This window comes from Tetrao urogallus, assembly GCF_951394365.1.
Source record: "Tetrao urogallus genome assembly, chromosome: 18".
Classification (NCBI taxonomy): domain Eukaryota; kingdom Metazoa; phylum Chordata; class Aves; order Galliformes; family Phasianidae; genus Tetrao; species Tetrao urogallus.
In genome coordinates, this window is record NC_136831.1 from 10582702 (window position 1) to 10597070 (window position 14369).

The 14369-nt window shown below is 39.3% G+C and overlaps 1 protein-coding gene across 1 annotated transcript in view; it reads right to left on the reverse strand.

The window, feature by feature from the left end:
* GLP2R (glucagon like peptide 2 receptor) overlaps positions 1 to 14369 on the reverse strand; it is a gene marked incomplete at both ends in the record, with an annotated part of 30498 nt that overhangs the window by 6715 nt on the left and 9414 nt on the right. The window contains 7 exons of the mRNA XM_079544437.1: positions 206 to 294; positions 2345 to 2414; positions 5093 to 5153; positions 7950 to 8109; positions 9646 to 9802; positions 10018 to 10124; positions 11946 to 12067. Coding sequence (XP_079400563.1) covers positions 206 to 294; positions 2345 to 2414; positions 5093 to 5153; positions 7950 to 8109; positions 9646 to 9802; positions 10018 to 10124; positions 11946 to 12067 — 766 coding nt within the window. The remainder of the gene's footprint in view (positions 1 to 205; positions 295 to 2344; positions 2415 to 5092; positions 5154 to 7949; positions 8110 to 9645; positions 9803 to 10017; positions 10125 to 11945; positions 12068 to 14369) is intronic.

Sequence of the window (14369 nt, forward strand, 5' to 3'; positions counted from 1 at the left end):
GACCTATCTTTATCACTCAGGTAAGAAATTATTTGCGGAGTCTGTTTTCCCAGCTGGCTTCTGTATATCTTATTCTGAATATATTTTACATTGGCAGTAGTGGGTAGGTAAGTGTGTAATCTGCAAGGGAACTGATGTTCTGATGGGAACATTCCGATGCTGTGAAAATAAAAAGGACTAGGATTTCTTGTTATGTATTACATACCTGTATTTGTAGTCATGAAAGCTCATTTGCTGGGCTTTTAGTTTGGAAATCAACATCCTCAAAATTTTTAAGAAGATGCCAAAATTAACCTTGAAAGAAAATACATATTGATTATTTATTAGTTCAGATTCCTTCTGGATCTGAAGTTCGGGACTTCGTCAATCGTGATCCCTCCCTTAGTTTTGGGGCAGTTCTCCTCTCTTTCAGCTTTTTCCTTACACCTTTCAAGTCTCTTCTCTTTATTTATACAGACTGGGGGAAGATGTGCTTGAGAGCAGCCCTGCGCAGAAGGACTTGGGGTCCTGGTGGGCGAGAAGCTGGCCATGAGGCAGCAGTGAGCGCCTGCAGCCCGGAAGGCCAGCTGTGTTGTGGGCTGCATGAAAAAGGGGCGGCCAGCAGGAGAGGGAGGTGATCGTCCCCCTCTGCTCGGCTCCTGCGAGGCCCCATCTGCAGCGCTGCGTCCAGGCCTGGGGCCCCCAGCACGGGAAGGACGTGGAGCTCTGGCAGCGGGTCCAGAGGAGGCACTGAGATGAGCAGAGGGCTGGAGCAGCTCTGTGTGAGGAAAGGCTGAGGGAACTGGGCCTGTTGAGCTTGGGGAAGAGAAGGCTGCAGGGAGACCTCACTGTGGCCTTCCAGTGCTTGAAGGGAGCGTAGAAACAGGAGGGGAATGGTGATAGCATAAGGGGGAATGGTTTTAAAGTGAGACAGGGGAGGTTTATGTTGGATATGAGGAGGAAGTTTTTGAGCCAGAGGGTGGTGAGGCACTGGCACAGGTTGCCCAAGGAGGCTGTGGATGCCCCATCCCTGCAGGCATTCGAGGCCAGGCTGGATGTGGCTCTGGGCAGCCTGGGCTGCTGGTTGGTGACCTGCACACAGCAGGGGGTTGGAACTGGATCATCATTGTGGTCCTTTTCAACCCAGGCCATTCTATGATTCTATGATTCTTTGATGATTCTATGATATGATTCTTTTCTGGCTCTTCTCTCCACTGCCTTTTGAGAGACAGAGAAAGCTCTGTTGCCCATCAAATGTTTTACTTCTTGATGACTGCTTATTAAGCACTCTGCTTCACAGTCCCAGCTATGTCCCCTTTCTCTCTCATGCTTCTCTCCAGCTCAGTAGAAGCAAAACAGTCCACTGCTTCTTCTCTAAGGTCATAATTGCTACATCTCTACTACAGCATGACAGAAAATTATACCCTTCTTTCCACACACATCAGTTCCTCAGTATCACAGTCTGAGCAGTCCTAGCGTAAGTGGATTTCTTCTCTACAATATTTGCTAGACAAATTAGCAGGATGCTGATGAAATCATCTATTTCTCTAATCTTTTTTACGCCTTGTCGACTCTGTGAAAATGTAAGTTGTTCTGGGGACTTACCTAACCCTCACCCATCGGAATTCTGTGTTTGTAACCATATCCTCAGGAACTGTTCTGATCATGCTATCTTCATTACCACCCGATTTCAGGTTTAAACTTCTTTTTGAAAACATATTTTAGTCTTGTTATGCCTTACTACATTTTTTTACATTATTCTGGTGCTAGTTTAGACTAATGCTTTCTTCCTATGACCACCAATATTTTTTGTTGCTATTTCTTTGTATCCTTGCTATTGTACAACATACTCTGTAGTTGCTCACCACGTGGTAGTACTGTCCTAAGTAATCTGTTCACTGAATAAAGCATTGTAAAAATACAAGAAGCAGGTACTAGAAAGCATTGTGTTAGTTTGTGCAGAGCACTGCAGAAGTCACTGCACAGATACATAGTTGAGAGCTGACACTGAAAATTTTCTTGCTTACAGATTTATAATGTGAAGCTGTGTGCACTGACAGTGAGTAAGAAAACTCATTTACAATCATTTCTGCCTCATCTCCTCTAATACAACAATTAGATTACGTTTATAGGAAGGATTATGATAGACATAGTTGTGTATGCTATGTAGGATTCTCTGAAAGTAATGCTTCCTATTTATTTCCATGGAAATTACAACAGATATAAAGAGCACTGTAATGCCATTTGATTGTGCAAATTTGCAGCTATGGAACACTTTTTCATGCATCATGGGCCAACATGATAAAATAAGAGATGTTATTTTTGATGCTGCCATCATGCGAGGAACAGATAAAATAGTTCTTACTGTAATGGAAAACAACATCGGTCCTCGAATGATCCACCAGATTCCCATGTGTTCATTTGTTCCCCAGCACCTGCAGCATAATTAAAAATATATATATATTATTTTCATGGAAATAAATAAGAAAGCTTAAATAACGTATGTGCGTATTTCAAAGGAAACTTGACTAAATTTAAACATCTAAGTGGTATTCAAGAGAAATTGAATTAAACTGTGAATAGTATAACAAACAACTGTACATTTTGTGAAGATCTTCCTGCTAGAATTTTGAGAGACGTTTCCGTAGGGTGTAAACCTCAAAACAATCTGGTGAATTCTGCCTTTGGATCTACACTACAACTGCAAGTGGCACTGAAACTTCACAGCGGGACACATCTTACCCAAATTTAGTCATCTAAAATCATGAACTGGAAAAGGGTAAATCTGAATTGTAACTTCTGAACTAACTAAGAAGTATGCATACAGACTGTGAATGGAACAGAATAGTTCAGTTGGAAAGGGCTTTCAGAGATCAAATCCAACTGCTTGATCGCTTCTGGGCTAAGCAAAAGTTAAATTATCTTACTGAGTGCATTATCCAAATGCATTGATAGGCATGGGGCACAAACCACACCTCTCAGGAACCTGTTCTACTGCTCGACCACCGTCACAGTTAAAGAAATTTTGCCAAATATCCAGTCTGAAATCCCCACTAACACAGTCACCAGGGAGCAGAGCCCAGCACCTCCCTCTGTTTCTCCTCTTCATGGAGTTGTGGAGAACAATGAGGTCACCTCTTGGCCTCCTCTCCAAAACAGACAACCTAAGTGTCCTCAGCTAACTTTTCACAGGACATGCCTTCCTTTTACCAGTGTTGTTGCCCTCCTCTTGATGCTTTCAAGAACCTTTATATCCTTTTATACTGTGAAGAACAGAACTGTACACAATATGCAAGGTGAGACTACACCGACACTGAATATAATAGGAGAATTATCTCTGGCTGGCTAAAATGCATTTAATGCACTCCAAAATGCAGTTTGTCCTTTTGGCTGCCAAGGCATACTGTTGGCACCATGCACATTGAGCCTGCTATCGACCAGCGCCTCTAGGTCTCTTTCTGCAGGGTGTTCTCCGGACATTCATCTCCCAGTCCATAATTGTGTCTGGCATTATTCTGTCTCAGACACAGAGCCTGGCACTTGCTTTTCTTGAACTTCATGACATTGATGATCAACTTATGTAAATCCCTCTGCAAGGCTACTTGTCCCTCCGGAGGGCCAAGAGATCCTCCCACTTTAGACTCATTAGCACACTCGCTGATGATGCATTGCACTCTTGCATTCAGATCATTGATAAAAATTGAGGTCTGGAGAGCCCTGCTAGTGACTATCCACCAAACAGATAGAGCCCCATTCAGTACAACACTGTGAGCTCTAGCATTGTGCCAATTTATCACCTAGTGTGTTGTCAACCTGATAATCTCACAGTTGGACAATTATTCTAGAAGGAAGCCATAAGGAACAGTATCAACAGCCTTACTAAAATCCAGAAAGATGATGTTCACTGCCTTCCCTTCATCCACCAAGCAGAATACTTTATCACAGAAGGAGATGAAGCTACTAAGGTAATAGTTTCACTTATGAATCCATGTGGACTATGCCTGACAATAGCTTTGTCCTTAAGCTGCCTTTCACATCTCCCAGGCTGATCTCCATAGCTTTTCCAGGAATCGAATAATGTGTCCATAGTTTCCTGGGTTTCACACGCACTTTTTGTAGATGAGTGTAACATTGGCTGTCTTCCTGTCAGCAGGAAAATGTCTCCTTTTCTCCTCTACACTTCTGATTTATCCAGTGCACATATTCATTATCTGCTGCTTGATCTAGTGGCTGACAAAACCCTGCCTAGAGCAGGGGGGTAGAAATGGATGGTCAGTGACATCCCTCCCAACCCATAGCCATTTTATCATTCCATGATTCTTTTTTTTGCCAATTAGCTTGCTGTAAACCTGTGGGACGAGGGCTTGCCATTTAAGGCCTGTATAACTTCTAATTCTATGAGACTGTAATTGTGACTTGGTTCCTGATGTTATTGCCTAATAAGCATATGGTTATTCCAAACAAAACTCTTTAGGAACCACAAATTAAAAAAGAGAATAAAAGAAAATAAATCTTATTTTATGAAACTTATGAAAGAACTATTTATGAAAAACCAAGTCTATGTGACACCAGTAGAAAATTGAAGACCAGAAAAGTGGAAAACTGATAGCTACCAATGCAAGTTACCCTCAGCAATTAATTCACACAGAATGCATTCATTTAAGTTCAACTTTTTGTGAATATCAGATTTTGTCATTATTATCTACTATAACTAATATTTTTTTCCTGAATGTTAATAAAACTCAAACCAAAGATGGTCTCCAGGGAAAGCACTGGTCTCCTTTTCTTGATAAGACGCTCTCTTATGGGGAAGATGTTTGTGCAGGAAAATTGCCTCACATGAATGAAAAATAGATACAACAGTTTTCATTTGAGAAACAGTGAATGTTCATTTTCCTTCTTGATTTATGTATAATTGAATCAATGAATTTCCAGTAGTTAAATGTGAAAAGAATGAAATGAACCTTTAAGATCTAGCAAGTCTTATTATGTGCTGTATAATCTTAATGTAATCCAATAGTCAATAGTTTTGCCAGTTACTGTCAAAAGCTTCTGGAAAAAAATAAGCAAACTGAAAACCAGTATTCTAAGATTGTTTAGCCTAGTAACCTACCCTGTGTTCTCCAGTTTCGATCTGCTTATTCCCCAGGGAGCAACAAATAGAATAGGAACAACTGTAAGAAAAAAAGTTATTACAGCCAAACTTGCAGAATGATTCATACAAAATAAAGACACACTACTATGGACCTGGTGCAATATGATTTTCAGCATTCTACTTAGATGTTGTACAAAAATCAACCTCTTCCTGTTTTTCTCCATTTGCACCTCAAAGAAAATAAGAACTTCACTGTATAATTGAATATCACATTTTCAGTGTGCAAATCGTATGCACATACATGAATACATAAACATTACTGATCAGCCTAAATTTTCTAAGTCTCTGATGTAGATAAACTAGAAAAAATATGAATACTCCAGCAGAGGCCTCCAAGACTACTGGGACCTGTAGTGCATCATGTAGAAGAGACTGAGAGAACTAAATGTCTTCAGCCTTAAGAAGAAAAGTTTAAGAGGAAGCCTAACTGCTGTCTTCAATACTAACAATAGCAGAAGCACATGGAGCAGGAGGTGCACAGCAAAAGAGTGGTAGAAAGAGCAGTAGCAGGCAACGTTCATATTAGATATAAAGAAAATATTCTTCACAATTAGAGCAACCAGGCATTGAAATGTGCACACAAACGAGAAGTGGCATTTCCATTCCTCCAAATAATCAGAACTCTACTGGTTTGGAGCAAACTCATGTAACTTTGAAGCAGGTGCCGTTTTGAGGAAGGGGCTTAGGACATGGGAAAATTCAATCTTTCCAATGAAACACCAAAAGTGAAAATATTTCAGTCTTATGGTGGTCATTTTCAGTGAAGTTTTGGTGTGGGTTTTTTGTTTGTTTGTTTTATTGATTTTGGGTTTGTTTGTTTGCTTGTTTTTTAAGAAGCAGAGGTTCTTTCTGGAAAACCTTTAATAAAACCTTAGTTTTATTAAAACTAAACAGATTTCCACACAAAAATATATTTGTCTGGACAATGCTCACTATGTCTAGCAATGTGATGAAACCAGATGATCTCTACAGTTCTGTTCCTTCTTGTCTTCTTCCTTTAGTTCTGGGAAGAATGTAGATATTACCCACAGAAATTTAACTTCGTTAGATAAAATGAGTCCCTCTCTCTACCAGATAGACTAACCTTAAGACATAGTCTAGTTCAGCATTAGAGATCAATACATACTTTAAAGACCAGTATATTTGTTTAGCAAAAGGAACTGATGTGTGTTAGTTCAGTAAAATTTCCTAGTTTATGCAGAAACCCTGTTTTGAATCTTGATTAAGGAATTGATATTTCTCTACAGGAATGGTTCCCATTTCATAAATATTTGTACATTTATTTAACAAATATATTCATAAACACAGAAAACGTGGCCTTAACTGAAATTCACTTAATTCTAGAAATTATTCCAGAAGGATATTTCATTCTTAGATTCTACCCAATTCCTATTTAAAATATCAAGAGATAGCACAGGTACCAAAAAGAAGTAAAAGGAACTTGTCTCAATTCCCTGTGATTATTACAGTGTTGTACAATTTTAGACACCTGGAACTGAATGATGTGAATCACTGTCAAATTGACAAGGAATTTATAACAACAGTCTTTATAACAGTAAACAAAAATTAAATTTTAGCATTTTTAAATGTTTTTTTTCCATTCCAACTGCAATTATTATAATTTCAATCTTAGCTGACATTTTATTTGTTTTTCTTTGTTTGAATCTAAACAGTTCTTTAAGATTTACCTCTTTATCTTGGGTAAAGATTTTAGTACGCAATAAAGCAGAGAAAACGTGGAATAATTTACTTATAATTACATAGTCATCCACTACAGATTAATCCTTTAAAAATAATTTTCCTTAGTACATTTTTTTTTCTTTTTCTTGTTTTAAATATATATATATATATATATATATAAGCATATATATATACATTCATATATGCATATACAGATATATATGTATCCTACAGTACTGGATATGCAATTATACATTTGAGAAAGTAAATTGAATGGTGTGAGTGAGCTAGTAAATCTGTACACAGATAAAAGCTTTATGATCGGCAGATATTCTATTCCATCCACCCTATCATCCTCCTCAGTTCAGTCCATCAGCTATGAATCAGTCTTGCACTAAACCTGCCTAAACACTGTCTAGAATTACATTTTTAAATCTTCATAAAAAACTTTCTAAGACTTGCAAGTTGTATGGGTAGATTTTAGATCATTATTGGGAATTAGGAAACCTTGACTTTTCCTTTTGTTCAGCCTGTATACAGAATTATGATAAGTGAGCAACAAACACGATTGTCCAATTATGCGCTACTCACATGAAAAAAGGAAAAGAGAAAATAATTTACACAACATTGTTAAAATGCTTGTAACTGCCTTTGTGTTGTCTTTCTTCCATGAAAAATGTCTGAAATGCAGGATCTGAATCATGTAGTGTTTTGAACTGTCCTCTAATTTAAAGCACACTTTAGAGCTTCAGCAAATTTTGCTGAGCTCAGAAGGTGAATACATAAAAGCAAAGCTCTTAATGTGTAGATATCTTGACCACATAAATGCTCTAATTCAAATGAAGAAATTGAAGGTGCTGATAATGCTTTAATATTCTACACTGGTAGAGAATATTACCAAATGTAGTAAATTTTCTTCTCATTCTATTAGGCTATTGTTTTCAGGTAAACCAAGATATTACTTCAAATCAAACAGAGCTGCAACTAACATGTCACTTCTAGTATACTTCTATTGAGAAATGCCGGTTTCAGAACAAAAATGAAACATTTTTTTCCTCTTTTCATTACAAAATATTCACTAATGACTTGAAAAAATACCACAGAATCAAGAACTTTGAAATTGTTAGGTACTCACCCCATCCTATCACTATATATGTCTGCAGCAGTCTTCTTTCTGAGAACACAGCAGTAATCAATAACGTATGCAGATAAATTCCTTCTACTAATAGCCAAAAATAATTTGCTCCAACAAAATAGTGCATGAAAAACTGAGCGGTTCTGCAAATGATTAAAATCTGTAGGAATGAAAGACCAGGAACCACTGTAATACATAGAAGTTCTGACAAATCCTAATTTTCCCAGCAATCATTTTAAAACCAGTAAGTGGCTGTGATACACATGTATTTCAGTCATATGTACTTCAAGATTCTGAGCTGCTGTTATTTTGGGAGATCTGGACTTTCTGGGAATAGAGGTAAACATGTGATGCAGTTAGGTTGGATTTGTCTCTGCCTTTGGAGAAAAAAAGGGCAGAACCAGAGTTCAAAAAGCATTTGGTGAAATGTTGGAATATGAATTGATATTAGGATAGTGTGGAATCAGGAGCTTCCTCCAACCCAAGCCACTCTATAGTTCTATGATTCTATGATCCTTGTGGATCCCTGCCAATACAGGATGGACTATGATTCTGAAAACAACTTAGATTTCATGCCAAGAGTTTATACTTGGGAACAAGGGGAAGCACTGAGGAGTATTACTTTTATTGTTTACTAGAAGATAAGTGCTCCTGGTATACAAGCAGATCAGCAGAATTATTCTGTCTTTCTGAGGCCCCACCTGGAGCACATGCCCAGGTGTGGGGCCCCCAGCAGAAGGATGCAGATCTGTTGGAGTTGGTCCAGAGAATGGCCATGGAAATGGCCATGGAATGGCCATGGAGAGGGGCTGGAGCACCCCTCCTATGGAGAAAGGCTGAGGGAGTTCATCTTGTTCAGCCTGGAGAAGGGAAGGCTTCAAAGAGATCTCACTGAGGCTCTCCAGTGATTAAAGGGAGATTATAAACAGGAGAGAGACCAATTTTTTTCATGATCTGATAGCTACAGAGCAAGGGCAATGGTCTTAAACTTTAAATGGGGAGATTTAGGTTAGCTACTAAGAGGAAATTCTTCACCCAGAAGTGATGAGGTCCTGGCACTGCTGCCCTGAGAGCTGTGGGTTCCCCATCCTTGCAGATGCCCAAAGGCCATGGATGGGCCTGAGCTGGGCGGAGAGCCAATCCATGGCAGGGATGGGGCTGGGGAGGCTGTGAAGTCCCTTCCAATTCAACCATATGGGATTCTGTGAAAGTAACTCTGCAATGGCTGTTGTGGTCAGTAGTGACTCTGAAAATCTGCACATTTTCCTAGTGCTGAAAAACCTTTGAACTGTTTTCCCCTTCATGTACTTTCACAGTAAATGCGTTGTTTGGAAGCACAGTGTTACATGCAGTATTTGTGTACGTTGCATTTTGCTATGCATACCTAGAATGAATAAATGTAAGAGTTCTTATGTAAGTGCTGAAAAAATGTATTGAATTCTTCCTAAGGCTACAAGCGTGAAAAAACTGTTTTGCTTAAGTAAAAGTGTGTAAACATATCTATAGATTTTTTTTAGTATGTTTGTTGTTTTTTTAATGAGTGCATTATGATTTATAAACGTTTTTCCAGACTGCCTGAGATTTGAATCTCAACTAACAAACACCTTAAAACTTGGTGCTATGTGGCAAACTTCTATATTTGTAATTGTTATGGCCACTGGGAGTACACATTTACTATTAGCAACTAAGAAGTTACCTCAGGACTGAGGTATAATATCCATCCAGTTTCATCATTGGGTCTTTTGGAGTAAATCCTGTGGAGTACAGTGTCTTTAATAAGAATGGCCGTGGCACGCAAGATGAAAGATGCAAATAAATTCATATGGATGTAGTTTCTTGTGCAGTGAAGTTTTCTGTGGGGAAGAAAATGTATAAATCCTGTGGAGTATATTTAATCCAAAGAAAGCAACAATAAAAAATACCATTACAGTCATATTGTTGCCACTGATTGATTTTATACAGGAATTTCCTCCATAACTTACATCAGAAATAAGAAATCCAACTATGCAAAAACAACAATATGCATATTGTGTTTTATATTTAAAAATGCATGCAATTTCATACTAACCTGAGTAAAGAAAGTATAAGGAGAGCTAAGACAAGTGAGATGAGAGAAAGATAATATCCTACGGTGTACAGCAACTGTAGTGTGGTAAGTAATTTATGTTCTTTTTCCTAGGAAAAGAAAAAAAGAAAGAGGAGCTTTGCATATGTATATGCAGGCAGGTAAGTAGGGTATGAATATAAATCAAAAGCTTTCGAGTCCAATTTATTTGTGTTGCAGCATAGCCAGGGCAAATTTCTGATATCTGTTCCCTACATTTTCTCATGAAAACCTTGTGGGAGACAAGACAATTGGACCCTGGAGAACAGACTAATTTTCTTCTCAGATTTGAAGGCAGTCAAGGACCCATTTGCAGATTTCTCTTGCACAAATCCAATTTTGAGTCTTAATGACTATTAATCATTAAAACAATCACATAAATGAAACGGATCCTAACGTTTAATAAGTGCAGAGTGAGCTCCACCCCTGCACTGAAATGCAATAGCTGTGTTATCTGGGGAGCCAAGACGCACACTGCTCTTCCGAGCACAATTTTCAGAGGCAACTGTATCTACAGAGTGATTGAAATAGACTGCCTGCTTCTTAATACTACACAGATGTTAAGGAGTTTTATTTGGGCTGGGGTTTGTCTGGCTACCTTTGCTGTTAACTGTGTTACCTTTGCTGTTAACTGTGTGATTTAATCATACAGCCACAGATTATCACACTCTCCTCCTGCCAGCTAATTGTCTCTAAATCAGCCTATGCTAATAAGCACTGTCTGGATAGCAGAGTGAGCTGTGCCTGCTGGTGGAAGCCTTGGAGAGGATGCCCAGAGGCACAGCAGGAGATTCCCAAGGGATGTTCATTAGTCACTCAGCTCCATGAAAACATTCCAACAGGATGAATTGTATTGGCTGTGACATTTTTTCAAATCTGAAGCAAATGAAATGAAGTTGATTCATCAGATGTGGGTGGATGCAAGTTCTGGGTTATTCCTAACAGCTTGTGGCTTTTGACTAAATATAATTACATGGTATAAACACACATTTAGGCTTGTTTGGAAAGCTGGCTAAAACTTTCAGAGAAACCTCTTGTTCTCTTGCTGTCACACCTGATGAATTAAAGTGGCAGTCCTCCACCCACAACTTTACAATCCAGGATAGTCAACGGGCTGCAGAAAAACAAAGTACTCCAAGTTTATCACACTTGAATAAACTGTGAGGTTGGAAAACCATATATTCACTGTATAAAGAATTTATTAAGGTCTTGGTAATCCTGAAATAATCTTGCTTAATAAATAATACACGATCAATGAATTACTAATAAAAATAAAATCAATAAAGTAATAAACATTAGTATCATTTACCAAAGTAACAAAAGCTAAATTAATAAAGTGTTCAGTAATAATACTGCTCTCCAAACAGACTTCATTTTGAGATCAGCAAGCCAAACAGTGCGGCAAAAGAAGTTACAAGAAGCTGAAACCTGTTCAGTCACGTGCTTTACTGTTATCTGAAACTGTTGCATTCATTGCCAGGCATTGGTAGCTGGGCAATGTGGCAAGCCATCAGGATCCCTGGTTTCCAGCTTGAACTGCTATGCTAAAAGGCTCAGGAGGTCACAGGGGTTGGGAGTCTGGCTTTGGCCGACTTCCAGTCCTCTGAGCTATTTGCTAGACAAGTCGCAGGCTTTTCATTTCAATTTTATTAGGAGGGACTCAGTACATGTGAATGCTGGACTCTAAACAGAAAACAATTTCTCTAATCTAAAGCTAGAATCTCCTTCCTTAATCTTTCTTCCTCTGCTTCTTCTTAGCAGTTTTCAGTTTGGTAATCCAAATGAAATCTGAACATCTTTTGCAGGTATTCAACCGAAATATTTTATCAGTTATTCAAGAAGGGATTACGAAGATTAAAGGATTAAACCATGGTATAAAACATCATGCTTACATTTTTTTGGAGATTATTTTTCTCAGAACATTCTGAACTGTCACGCCAAATGTCTGTGGAGTTTTCCTTCGTTTGCCAAGTTCCTTCATCTAAGCAGACTCTGTATACATTTCCTGCACTTCCTGAAAGTAAATAGAGTTTAGTCTTACAGGTAAAAATAAAGATTTCATTTTTCATGAACATTCTAAGGATTTCTCTTTACACTATAGCAATAAACCTTTGCTCAAATGCAGACAAAACAAGCAAACAACAACAACAAAAAACAATAAACAAAAACAAAAAAAAAACCAACAACAATCAAAACAAAAAAAAAACAAAAACCCACATCTTTTATTTTGTCTTTGACAATATATTTTTCACATTTGTGTAGAAGAAAGTAGGGAAGATAGTCAGTGTCACCTCAGTCTTCAAAAAGGGCAAGAAGAAGGATCTGGGAAATTACATGCCAGTTAGCTTCAATTCTGTCCCTGGAGAGGTGATGGAGGTGATGGATACTTGTTCTTGGTGCCATCTCCAAGAAATTAGAAGAGAAGAAAGTTATCAGGAGTAGTTAATGTGGATTCACCAAGGGGTAATCATGCTTGACCAATGGGGAGGGAGCAGTGCATTTTGTGTATCTTGACTTGAGCGAGGTGTTTGACACCATCTCCCGCAACATCCTTGTTGTGAATCAAGGTGTAGGATAGGTGAGTGGATGGTGAGGTGGACTGAGATCTGGCTGAATGGCAGAGCTCAGAGAGTAATGGTCAGTGACTCAGAGTCTAGTTGGAGGCCTTTATCTAGTGTTCCCTAGGGGACAGTGCTGGGTCAAGTCTTCCCTCAATATCTTCATCAACGACCCAGGAGAAAAGACGGTGTCCACCGTCAGCATGTTCTGATGGGAGTAGCTGGGAGGAGTGGCTGATACACTGGAAGGCTGTCCTGCCATTCAGTGGGACCTGGACAGACTAGAGTGTTGGGCAGAGAGGAACCTTATGAGGTTCAAAAAGTGAAGAGGGCACATGAAGTGTCCTACACCTGAGGAGGAATAACCACATGCATCAGTACAGGACAGGTGCTGACCTGCTGGAAAGGTGCTCTGCAGAGAAGGACCTAGAGATTCTGGTGACCATCAGAGTGACCATGAGCCAACAATGTGCCCTTGAGGCCAAGAAGGCCAGTGATGTATAGTGCATTACAAAGAGTGTGGCCAGTAGGGTGAGGGAGGTTCTCCCCTCTGCTTTGCTCTGGTGAGATCACATCTGGAGTATCGTGTCCAGTTGTGGGTTCCTCAGCTCAAGGTTAGGCAGGGAAAGATGGCCAGGGCCTGGAGCATCTCCCTTATGAGGAAAGGCTGAGAGACCTGGGGCTGTTCAGTCTGGAGAAGAGACGGCTAAGAGGGGATATCATAACAGTTGCCATACAGCAGCAACCACCAGAATATCTAATTTTACTTTGAATTACTGGAACTGAGAGAACTGTTTTTGGAGCACAGTTTGCTGTGAAGGCGCAGGAGCTTTGTGTGATGATTGCCTGTTCATGTTCAGTGCACATTTTATTGTCCAACATGTAGTGGAATTCTAACAGATTCCCCAAGCAGGAAATGACCTCCATGTTTACGAGTACTCTGGCATACTGTACAGAGATGGAGACTCTTTATGGACATGATTTATGTAGTATGACAAATATCTCTTTAAAAAGTAAAAGCATATCAGAGAAGAAAAAGTTCCTGTCTAGGACAAAAAGCTAAGGGATCCCAGAAGTTCATGTCAGATCAGGTCAGGAGGGATCTTAGGGTTTATGTTATTTAGAGAATCACCTTCCTAAGCTTTCATTCAGAAATTGCCATGTTGCACTGTGGTCCCACTTCATTGCTAGGCTAGCTCTAGAGACAGTAAACTGACCAATGCCAGATACAAAGTGGGAGAGACGAAATAATGCTTTGTGAGCTCTTCTGTATTAGCATTAGGGAGAATTTTGGCAACGCTTTGTATACTCTAATCTTCAGAAAGGCCATGCAGGAGCCTGACTGTGAGGATGGGCCTTGGGATTCTAGAGCCAGGAAAAGGGGCTAAAATTTATGTGGACCTTAACTGGAGCAGATACTTAATCACTGAATAAAAATAAGGAGTTCCTATGAAATGTGGTCCAAAATCTTAGTTCTATAGTACTCTAGTTTTCTAGTGAAATGATACCAAATCATAAAAAAATCTATCTCAAGCCCACAAGCATTTTTGGTTCAAGTCCAAGTTGTGTTCCAGGATAACCACAGCTGTACCTTGAAAACGTGAAGAGGAGAAGAGAGGACCACAGGTAACCCCAGATCCACAGAACTACCAGGACAGACAGCAGGGCTGTCTCAGTGACACTCCTCCTAAGACACTGGGGCATTCCAACCTAATTCTAATCAGTATTAGTATTTCCCATTGCGATTACATTGCTTCA